Consider the following 12,379-nt stretch of genomic DNA (forward strand, 5'->3'; position numbering starts at 1 on the left):
GATCTCTCTGAATGATAGTTGTTGAAAATTGCCATCTAATTTTATTACAATGCAGAAAATTCTTGATGGTCTGGGTTAGAATATAATCATCACTTTAAAAGCAATACAACTTGAATATGTCAAAAACCAAAAAAATCATCCTTACTCAGTTCTTCCTGGAGCTAAATCACAATGAATATCATCGTAGTTTAGTGCACATATGAATTATTTTCAGGTATTGTTCTAAATACCTATATAAAGTGTAATCCAGATTGGTGTTTATTTATTCTAGAAGAGGCGAAAATTATTTGCAAAGACAAATATATGCGGCTTTATTTTTCTCCCTGCCTACCCCTTCGGAAACAGCGTGATGGTTAGTTAGTTAGTTTATGTTGATTTATATTACTAGAATTTCTATTATCATTGTCGATCAAATGTCAATGATCTCCTGCTATAAGCAGTTGATCGGTACGATAATTGTTTGAGGATTCAATCATTTTACCGACACACCAAGTCACAATCTTCAAGAAGAGATCGCTGTCATTCATCCAATGCATGAACTTTTAATTTAATTAGTGTTCTCGATTTGATTATCTCATAGGATCATTTCAGGGTTCGCTTTCAAGGCATCATCACGAGGTAAGGAACAAAACCGAAGACGAGAAAAAAAAATGTAAGACCAATATGTTCTCCCAGTAATGACATGAAGCAAAATCTACTTTAATAAAAATCAGGGTGGCGGAAAGAAAGCATGAACTGTCTAAGCTAAGTTTAAGTCTCTCGGATCAAATAAGAAACACCGAATCGCAAAGGATCTGGCGTCACAGGCATAGTTAAAATAGTCGTTTGCGGGACATGTTGCTAGATTAAAAGACCGCAGGTGGGTCAAAAGGGTAATTGAGTGGAGACCTTGTTAGGACAAAAGAAGCAGAGGGAGACCCTTTACACAATGGTCTGATGATCTGAAATGAAAAGTCAAATGCCAGGCTGTAAACCCTGGGATGATCAGACTTCTATCTTCTTTCATAAAAATGGGGAAGAACGATACATGTCACCTTTAAAAAAGATCTGAAAAGAGTTACTGGAAATTGGTTGCAGAAGGCACAAGATAGATATACTGGAAGAGCGCGGGAGAACTGATGTGGCTGTATAAGTAAAAGTATGTAAGGAACAAAAGCACCTTCTGGCAGATTACCGAGACGTAATAAAGCATATTTACTGTTTAGAAAGTGAAATGACAAACGCGAAGTGTCCGAATATCGAGTGCAAATGGCGTAAGAGGGTCCGCTGGCGTGCCGATGCCGTCACGCGACGGGTCCCGGGCCTGGTGTCATGAAACCGCCTGTACTTGCCACGGGAATCTCCAACTGACAATCTACGGAATCTATAATGATGTATGCGGTTACAAACGAGTGAACTGCGCTTTTTGCAACACGCTCGAGACCGTGGCCGCGAGTGTGTGTGAGCTTCGCCGGTGTGCGAACTAAATGCCTTATTGTGATTTCGCGTTCGGGACTCTTCGAGCGTAAAACTATAAATGTTATAAATATTGAGTGCAGTTAACAGTTAATCATTCAAGGTTGAGGTAGGCAGTCGATAAACACCTCGTCCCGGTTTTGTAGAGTTTCGCGCCTGCCCGCTTCAGGATGGATTGGCATTCACTGGTTAGTACAGGGATCCACGTTTCAGGAAGTGCTCCTAGTGTGACGAACTTTCAGTGCTACCGAGTTTCAGTGCCCGATTTAGTGATATTACCGTTCCACGCTCCGGAGAGGTCACGGACGTGCATCGCTGCCCGAGACTATTTATTTTTATGCCTTATTTTGGATATTACGTCAGGAAGGGAAACGGGGCTCTAAGTGGATGCCCTGGGCTAAACCGCCAAGCCACCGACAACCACAAATGGGTTAAACTTAACAGCGTGAACATTAGGAATTTATCAAAATCCTAACCGACCGCGTGCCTTTGCCTACATACTCGTAACACATCCATCAGTCGGGTGTTACACAACGCTCACTTTATACCCGTAACTCCGATACATCCACTCGGAGCCAAAAGGAAAGGCTCGTTTGTCATCTCTTCGTATGCAGTGGACATGATTGCTTACATAAGTTTACAGCCTAATTCGTATTGAATTCAACATATTACCGAGCGATTTACAGCGTTTTTCTCACATTCAAACAAACACAATCTAAAATCTCCTGGGTTGCGCCGTAACCAAATACATTTATGTGTTTTTAGACTAGATCAAATTTAATATTCTCACTAATTAATGGCAAAATCCGTGTTGTAAATTTAACACATTTAAAATTACTACTTATCTAAAAAAAATGGCTAAAATTCACATTTGATTGAAAACAAATTACGTATAATTTAACTGTAAATTAAATTTAATTATAACCTTATCTACATGCAAATGTTCATAAAATAGACATTTTATACAAAATTATAAGATTTTTAAAAATCCATTATTATTATCTTTGAGGTTTTTTAAAAATATATATTCATTCGTTAGAAAATTATCGCATTGAAATTCTTTGAATACGATTATTTTCTTATCTACATACATATAATACACTATAAAATTAGTCTCTTAGTGAGGTTAAGTCAAAGGTTTGGAGTCTACGTTTTAAATTAAGTTTGAATGGCAATATTTTTACATTCTGAGGGCATTTGTAACCTTTGTGCATATAAAATACTAGTAAATATTTTCTTCGAAATTACATAAAATAAAAATATTACTTCATGGTCTTATCAGTACAATTTTTGTTTGTAATAAAAGAACATTATTTTTTGTAAACAATAGAAAACAACTACAAAAAAATCTCAATCCTTAATAATATAAAAATTATCTTTAGTTAATTAAATATAATGCAAACTTAAGTAAAGATTTTAAATAAAATAATTATAAAATGACACTAACATAAATAGCAAATTAATAAATCTAATTCCATCGTCACAGTTACGGTATTTCTACCGTCTTTATATACCCAAAATGGACCCAAAGTAGTTTCATTAATTGTAGCCTCCAATTCCTTATTTTGCGTTACAAATTAAGTGGAGTATTCACGATAATAATAAAGATTTTAATTAGATATAATGTAATTTAGATACTAGAAAAATCATGTCTCTCTAAACTTTTCATAATTTATACTAACATTGTTTATTTCTCTCTTATTTCAGATTTCCACTCTTCTTGTGTTGATTATCATCAGTGGGGAAACTGTTGCTGCTGGAAGGTATATATTTATTAAAAAAAATTGTAGTTACATTAGTATTTAAAATACACGTAATCTTCTATTCAATATAAATTTATTGGCGATTCTCCTTGATATTAGATATTATGATATCAATGTTGGAATTTTTTTTTTTTTTGTAAAATATTTTATTTATTATCTAACTGTATTTGAAAGTTTTAAGTTTACATAGTACTTAGTTTATTTCTTATAATTAAGTTTCTTCCAGATTTTTGCATTGTTTGTTTATAAACTTTTTTTTTTTTAAATATTTTAAGTGATGGGTTTGTAACTAAGTGTATTCATACGGACCCCAAAATTATATAAATTATTTTGTCGAAATTCTTGATTCTTGATATTTTTTGGAAGACGATAAATGTTAACTTGCGTTTATAACCGATCCCCTTGAAATTCCCTGTTGACGTATAATTTACTAATAAATTCATATTAATGATTCACTAAAAAATTATTTAAATTTTTGTAAAAGCAGTAATGCAGTGAATGTATTAATCAGTATTGATAAAGAAGCGGTTATCTTCGAAAACGGTAGACATTGTAATTAAGTTATAATAAAATATTCATAGTGATTTTAAAACAAATTTATATTTTAATAATAAAATGGAAAATCACAAAGTTTCAAACAGTGTTTCAAATAAAAATTTCATGTTATATTTTGTTCCAACAAAAAAAACAACAAATATCCATTAAATGTTTGAAATAAAAAAAACGCAATTTTATGTGATACACAGTAAATGAGTCGGAAGTCGTGTAAAAAGACAGATTTCCATATTTCCATCATAACTCTAACGTACTCTGCATTTCTGTTGAAATATCGATAAAATTTTCGATAAATAAAAATATTAATGTAGGTTTTTCTTTTTCTCCATCAAACAATTTTATTTTAAGTGAAACTTAAAGCGATTCGATAATCAAGAATTCGACGACAATTTATAGTGAAAATTTACCAAATGACACGATACATTAGTATCACCAATAAAAGCTCCAATCAATGACAGTGTAATTTTTTTTCTTTGTTATAAAATTCGAATTTTGTATTTTTTAAAGATTCTCTCTTACACCTTTTGTCTTTCACACTAAATTTGTCTTTTTCTTTATTTTTTAAGAATCAGTATATATCACTTTTACGATGCTGCAAACGCATATTTTAAAATATAATTTTACATACGACTTTATTGAGCTGACATGATTTCTTGCCTGCGATACATTTTCTTTGTTTATATTTCTACCCAATGGCATGTAATAATTAGCCGATGAAAGCAAAATATCATTAATACCCATCGAAGGTAATAATGGATCTCAAACACCGGTAAGCTTACAGAATGGGGAAAGTGCTTCACATAGCTCATAGATACATGCTCCACACGTCTATTGTCTCGGCAAATTAAATAAAAAAGTCAAACATATTGACATTGTGCCGTTGTAAATTTTCCTTATAATTAGATTAATTTCGAAAACAACATGCGGCAATTATAAACCATGCATTTTTTTACGAGAAATGGTGAAATTTACTCGAATTGTTTGTTTTTCGCTCGAAATTTATGCAAATAAATAACTTACTAACATACAATCATGGTAGGGTAGAAGGGGTAGGCAGAGATAATACTACGTCATACCACTCTGTCTTTGTAAACATTCTTCGCCTCTTCCACATTCACGTATTTCGTCATACATGCTCGCCGATTATTTCGACTCCTGACTTGACCGCTTTCAAGTATTTGGTATACCTGATGATTTCTCAGTCTTCCTGTGCTATAAGAACTTTGAAAGCATTAGTATTTTTTTTATCTATACATACTCCATTATTAGCTCCAACAAACTAAATATGCAACTAACTAACCATCACGCCATTTCAGGGTTAGTCAGGGAGAATAGAACGCCAAACCACTCGGTCTTTGCAAACATTATTCGCCTCTTCCACATTCATGCATCTCCTCATACATACCTATCGATTAGTGATATATTTCAATATTTTTTTCAACATAAATAATGGAGGATATGGGTATCTGGGAATTTACAGGACCTGTCATAGGCTGGTTTTAAATGATCACTTTATACACGTGTAACATTCGCTATACTACCCATGATTGTCAACCACGCTACAACAATTTCATTTCATTTTGTTTGACAGGACATATTTAGAATATTGATATTTTTAAAGCCAGAAATAGACAGAATCTCAGAAAATATCATGATTTCATAAGCTTTTTGGCAATAAAGGTATAAAGGAGGGTGTGCACCACGTTGATATTTTATTCATATGGAGTTTTTTGAATTACGTAAGTTTAAATATTAACATGTTTCGTGAATATTTTATATTAATATTATTATTTTTTGACATCTCATCAAAGAAGAAGAAGAATATGGAAGTCTGGGCATTTACGGGGCTGACGACCGTCATAGGCTGGTTTAAGTGATCACTTTACACACGTGTTACATTCACCAATTCTATCCATTATTGACAACCACACTATTCAAATTCTTGGATGTTCTATATATATGAACCAATTATTATTAATATTAGGGATCATCTATTTGAAGATGTACTGTATTTTCGATGCATGTTTTCTAAGCACGCAAAGATTACTAAAGGTACAGAAACGATAGTGAATACTGGGAACAGATTGAATGCAGAACTGAACTCAGTTATAACAAAAGCTGAATTTACAGAGAAATTAAAGCATAACTAATCTGTATTTGCAAACAATCCTGGGTTCTTCCACATCCATGTATCTCTTCTTATGTATCCGTCAATTATTTTGACTTCTAAGCTGACCATGCCCAAGTATTTGTAATACTTGATCATGCCAAGTTTCTCTCGATCTTTCTCTGTTTCTATTTCCAACTACATTCGCCAGATAAATTTGTTTTACTGTCCTTTCTTCACTCGATTCGATTTGATTCATGTGCCTAAACCATCTCAACACACCTTTATTAATTTTATCGATACTAACCTAAAAATAAGGTATTTTTGTTCATATATAATATATAAATATGTTACCCTTGACCGGCATCTGAAGCGTTACTTTAGTATTTTTTTTCTTCATATTAACGATAAAATAAAACTGTACGAGTCCATTCTAGAGTTGTATGCACCATTTAGTGATCTATAAGAAAATTACATTTTTTTAAAGTATTTATTTAAATTAACAATTTAATAAGAAGTTAAAAAAAAAAAAAACAATAAATCGACGAACGTTAAAACAACCATATTTGAATTTTCTTCACAAAAAGTGTTTTGGAAGCACTCTATCGACGAAATCCCGAAACTTTTTCTAAAGCAGATGTTGTTCTTTATAATGCTCCAACTCTGATTATACTGTTGACTAAGAATTTTCATAGAGTCTCTATTTTTTGTATGTAATATTTTCACATTTTCAGATATTCCCAAAGTTGACTTGTATTCTAATTATATTTATAATATAAGAGCGCTGCGAAAATATAAATCAAAATATAATTTTTGTGAATTATTTCTTGAAATTGGCGTAAATCTGAAATAATGTATTAAATTGTAATGAATGTTTTTTTTGGCTTATGATTATTTTAAACGCGAAATGAATTGCGTGTGTATTGTATATTACGCGTATTTTTAATGTCTACCATTTTTCGTTTGAGTCAACCCGAGACGTTTTTTTCAGGAAAAAGATCCGCATCCACATCCCGCAGAAGGTGAAGCACATCCATCACCACAAGAAGATTTACATCACCAAGGAGCAGGCGAGCCCGTCTGGAGCCCCGCTGGAGCCCGCCGAGCAGTACGCGCCCGCCTTCCTGGCCGCCGCCGCCGAGGGCCCCGCGCTCGCGCTGCTGCCGCTGTCCGAGGAGCGCGCCAGCTCCACCAGGGCGCCTAACTTGCAGCCGCAGTACCGCGCGCGCGGCCACTACGGCCCGCCGCGCCAGCAGCGCCGAGCCAAGCCGCGACCCACCACCGATATCCTCGTCGAGCCGCGCGACAAGCTCGTCGCCGTCGCCAAGAAGGGCAAGCGCGTCGTCATTCGGGACCAGGCGTCCGACCCCTCGCACCGCGACGAATTCTATACGGACGTCAAGCGGAAACCCTTCAAACCCAAGAGGAAACCCAAGCGCGTCGAGAAGTACGTGGATGGCAACACGGAGCACATTCACACCTTCAGCGAGGAGCACATCCATCAGATAGTGTACGACAACCCGCCGGAGGACGGGAAGCCGGAGGGGCTGGAGGCGGCGGCGATCCCGTTCTACACCAAGTCCAGTCCGCTGCCTCCCCCGCAGGCGCTGCTCCCGCTGGACGTGGCGCTGCACCACGCCATGCACGCCCCGTCCGCGGACCCGCTACTGTCCAGTACCATCCCGAGCCACTCCATCGTGACATCCAGCCTGCATCCTTCCGTGTCGTCTTTGATTCATCCAGTCATATCGGGAAACTTTAAGCACTCGTATTCGGATGGCGTACACGCTATGTCTCATCCCGTTCATACCGCTATCCACGTCGGCCCGAGACCTTCGGAAGCACTTCAATTATCCGACGAGAGACATAAAAGTCCCATGATGAGCCACATCGGAACTGTGGGGTCACTCGGAACCCCGGCGCATATGGAATACATGAATTACAATCCGTACGAAGCATCTCACGAGCACCATTATCATGATCACGGAAAAATTGTTTCCGAACAGAATTATAATAATAACTCGCCGCCTTCCACAAAAGCTCCGCACCACCAGGAAAGTGTTCAGACTAGTTTACGCAAACACCGTCCTTACAATAACAAAGGTTCCTGGGTTCCCCAAGATAACCCTAGCAAAAGTGAATTCTCGGATTTCACCCACTTTGATGGAATAATTACATCTCGCGATAATCAAAAGAGACCCAAACACCCCAAAAAGCATTCGTTTAATTCGGACGAACCCGCTATTTCTGATTACAGTTTCGAAGATCAGTCAGGAGATATCGGTCACAGCCACGCGTATAATTCTTTCGGAAGGAATAAAAAGAAGATAATGAAACCGGTGACTAGAATATCGATCAATCCGAAAGTTGTCAAAAAAGCTAAACAGAACAAGAGAATTCATGTTCATCTCTCCATCGATAGCAAGCCCATGAGCACTCCAGCGTCCTACTCGGACGAAGAGTCGTACAAAGGTTTCAGAGAAAGTCTAAGGATTAAAGATTCCCCCTCTCCATCGTATGCTAGCTATCAAAACTCGTACGGAACATCGTCTAATGACCAGGAAAAGGATACGTTTGCCTTATCTTCTAACGATAATTACAAAGAAAACAATTACTATCCCGCTTACCAAAAGAATAAATCTAAGAAAAAATCCATTTCTACGACTAACGTAAGTTTTGGTGGACAAGATCATAAATCTGTCATCGATCATATGGCTGAAGGCTCCGATATTTCTCCAACGATCGATACTTCCTTCGGCGATGTGTCGCGGACCTTGCCTGACGACTCTAAGTACATATCCGTGGAAGATCATTATAACGTCATGCAATCGAAATCGTTCGACGCGTCGATGCAAGTACAAGAAGCGTCTAATACAAATGTACAAGTCGTAGAAGCGCCCAATCTCCTGGACACTGAAGCCACTGTTACAGAATCGTCGACGCATAGTCCTACGCCGTCTACAAGCACAGACCACGTTCTAACCACGACGTCGAAAGTACCCCGAAAGCTGCGGAAAAAACACATCGAAGTCAAACAACAAAGGCCATTCGTTAACACTTCTCCACCACAAATAAACGAGAATAGTCAAGAGAAAAATTACAGTATCGAAAGAGGAAATTTTAAGTACGGAGATAGACTGAATGAAAGATACGAAAACTAGAACGATAGACCATTGTTCGTTTAAGGACATTATAAATCGTGAGTGATTAAACCGAAGGATATGAAACCTCAGTAAGGAACCTGATTCGCTTTGCAATGAGAGATATAAACATCGAATGTTCGTGTACCTACCTTTTAATTTATAGCTATCTAGGTATAATATACGAAGTTGTTTATTATTTCACTAGGCAGTGAAACAAAATGTCTCATACTCATACAAATATAGACAAATAAATTACATTTAAGTATTTAATAACCTCGAGCATTTATGGTTGGTGGATACCGATTATTTCTGTTTCTTAGTTTATATTTAGAGCACATAGTTTTACGAGCACTTGTAGATATTTAAAAATAGCGAATATAATTTAATGAAACAAAATTCTAGCTTTGTTTTATTTTATTTTGCTGTGAAATAATTTGTATTTACATTACGTACTGATTTGATTGACTGTACTTGTGTAATTATCGCTGATAATTACATATGTTTTACATCAATTGTCAGTTTTTTATTTGCATGCGATTATCTAATAAGTTATTTTATTTATTCGTTTATTTAGAAGAATGAGTCAAAATTTGGAAGGTGTTCAATATTTTACGTAAAAACTAGTATTATGTTATAAATCAACTTATCATGATACAATAGTTGTTTGATCAGTAAAGCAGAAAGTCGTGAAGCAATACAAGAAAATTGTGAGCTATTATCAATTGCACAATCTCAAGTTTTGAAAGTAAATTAAAGGGCTCCATGGAATGAAAGTATTTCCTTTAAAAATTTCAAGTGCAAAACCAGGGTCCCTCTCGATTGTAAACGTAGCAGATTCTTTTGGCATAGTGATACTTCGAATATTCACAAATTATTATAAACTAGTATTTTCGTGCATACTACGATCGTAAGAAATATTATGTCCCAGTCTGATGATGTCGGTAACGACGAAACCCGGTCGCTGGTCAAATAAAAAAGTGGAAAAGCTAAAAATATTGGTTTTAATCTAATAATAAATTAAAAATGCAATTCTATCACGAAGTGTCAGTGGATAATATAAATCTATTAAGTTTTTAATTCTAGATCATCATTGCACTTCAAAAAGTTTTAATAGAGTTTCTAAGATATAATTTAAAAAAAAAAAAAAAATATATATATATATATATATATATATATATATATATATATATATATATAAAAATATATATATATATATACAGTTTTATCAATATATACTTTATTCGACCAGTGACCGAGTTTCGTCATTACCGACATCAACAGACAGGTAATTTTTCTTAGATATTATGCCGGGTTTCAATTATACTTGCAGACGATTTCGATATGCACACTAATAGAATTAGTGATATACGCTTATACGAGTACTTATACTTGAGTAAATCAATTTATTATGAGGATCTAGTCTAAGTTTTGTACCAACATTTCTTGGTGGAACTGCATTTTATATAATAAAATAACAACTATGGAATTTTTCCACATTAATATTATTTGACCAGCAACCGGGTTTCGTTGTAACCGACAACATCAGACTGGTCCATGTCCCAGTCTGATGATGTAAAAAAATAATATGGAAAAAATTACATAGTTGTTATTTTATTCTATAGAATCTAGTCCAATTACAATTATTTGCATCAGAGATGGTTTGTGGGCGGTTTTTTCATTATTTTTTAAACATGTTCTTTAGAAAACATCTCATTTTCAAAGTAGATCTTTCAATCTCTTGATCTTTTGCCTTTTTCGATTTTCAATAAAGGTAAAGGTATATAAAGATATTTCATGATTTCAGAATATGAAATTATTTTCACCTGTAGTTAATTCGTATCAATCAAATTGTAAGCAAAGTAAGAAACGATATTACCATTTTATTTATGTGATTATTTTTAAAATGAAATTGAAAATAGAAGCAGAAGAAGACCGAGGAAAACTTGTGAGCATCAAGTATTTCAAATACTTGGGCGTGGTTCGGGGTCAGGTCGGGAGTCGAAATAATCGGCTGGTATTTATTAAGACATAATTCATGAAGCGAATGTAGTTGAAAATAGGAACGGAAGAATATCGAGGAAATCTTGGCATAATCAAGTTATCATGTTATCAAGTCAAGAGTTGGAATAGTTAAAGATGTGTGAGGAGATGCATGAATGTGAAAGAGGAGAATATATTTTTCGAAAACAGATTGGTGTGGCGTTCTATTCTCTCTGCCTAATCCTGCGGAGAAGCTGCGCAATGGTTCGTTAGTGTGAGAGATTATCATTATCTGTTGTTTAATATATAAATAAATAACAAAATTTTACTCGAAATGTTTTTCTTTTGTCAATTTATAGAAGGGCTTATTATTTAAAGACAAACTGGTTTTACATTTTTGAATGATTTCAAACAAACTTTCTCTTTAAAACACGAAAGGAAAATGAATTAGATGAACAGCGACAAAATAATTTGATAACATCAAATAATATAACAAGGCACCCGACAATAATTTTAATTTGGTGGTATGCATCCACAAGTTAATACTTCTTGTAGTGATCATTCTTTAACGGGGTTATTTTTTAAAGGACCGTTAAAATTTAGTCTGATGGCCGTAATTTTCAGGTATAATTTAAACAATGCTAATTTGAATTAATTCGTTTTCTTATTATTATTACATTTATTGAATTACAATACGCATTATTTATCAAATCTTTATAATATTATTAATATTTATAGCATTTACTTTTTGGTAAATCATTTATACTTTTTTTTTAAGGTCTTTTAATATTAATATCAGAATTTTTTTTCAATTAAACACTTCATTCAACATGTCATTCCACAAATTTAATGCCGAATCAATAAATAATTTAAATTTAACTTGGCAAATACCACTATTTGGTATGGATAGTGCTATTTACCATCTAGAAATGAAATTGAAAAAGATAGATATTACTACACAGTAACTGCCGAATCAATTAAGTTATAATTGATAAATGGGTAATTTTTTGTAAATAACTAGAAAAATTATAATTTTCATTTTTTTTTAAAATCTATCCTTACTTTGAGTATGGCTCCAACCACTTCACTCATTCTTTAAGTAATTTCTTAAATATAATAATAAATAATAATAAAACCCTTACCCGCACCCCAATGGTGCATAGGGCACTGCGTCATATAAACGCTGTGTTATCTTGATCGTTTACACCTGAAGGAAAGGTGATCAGCCCTCCGCTTCAGGTACTAGTCCAGGGTAATATTGAATAAATATGACAGTGAAAAAATCAAATATACTTTATATTTAATGTAAAATGTTAGATTTTGTATTTTTTATTATTTACTAAAAATAACATATTTATCAACTTTAATTATGGTAT

At 34.4% G+C, this 12,379-nt stretch overlaps 1 protein-coding gene across 1 annotated transcript; it reads left to right on the forward strand.

Moving 5' to 3' along the window:
- The first annotated feature begins 1,432 nt into the window (after positions 1–1,432).
- LOC148308893 (uncharacterized) lies at positions 1,433–9,453 on the forward strand. Its single transcript, XM_088260918.1, has 3 exons — positions 1,433–1,643; positions 3,163–3,218; positions 6,872–9,453. The coding sequence occupies exons 1-3, from the start codon at positions 1,626–1,628 to the stop codon at positions 9,039–9,041; spliced, it is 2,244 nt and encodes a 747-aa protein (XP_088117044.1). The 5' UTR covers positions 1,433–1,625; the 3' UTR covers positions 9,042–9,453.
- Positions 9,454–12,379: the final 2,926 nt, after the last annotated feature.

The sequence above is a fragment of the Brachycentrus maculatus genome, unplaced genomic scaffold (genome assembly GCF_059751285.1).
Source record: "Brachycentrus maculatus isolate JH-2025_06_01 unplaced genomic scaffold, ASM5975128v1 h1tg000144l, whole genome shotgun sequence".
Classification (NCBI taxonomy): domain Eukaryota; kingdom Metazoa; phylum Arthropoda; class Insecta; order Trichoptera; family Brachycentridae; genus Brachycentrus; species Brachycentrus maculatus.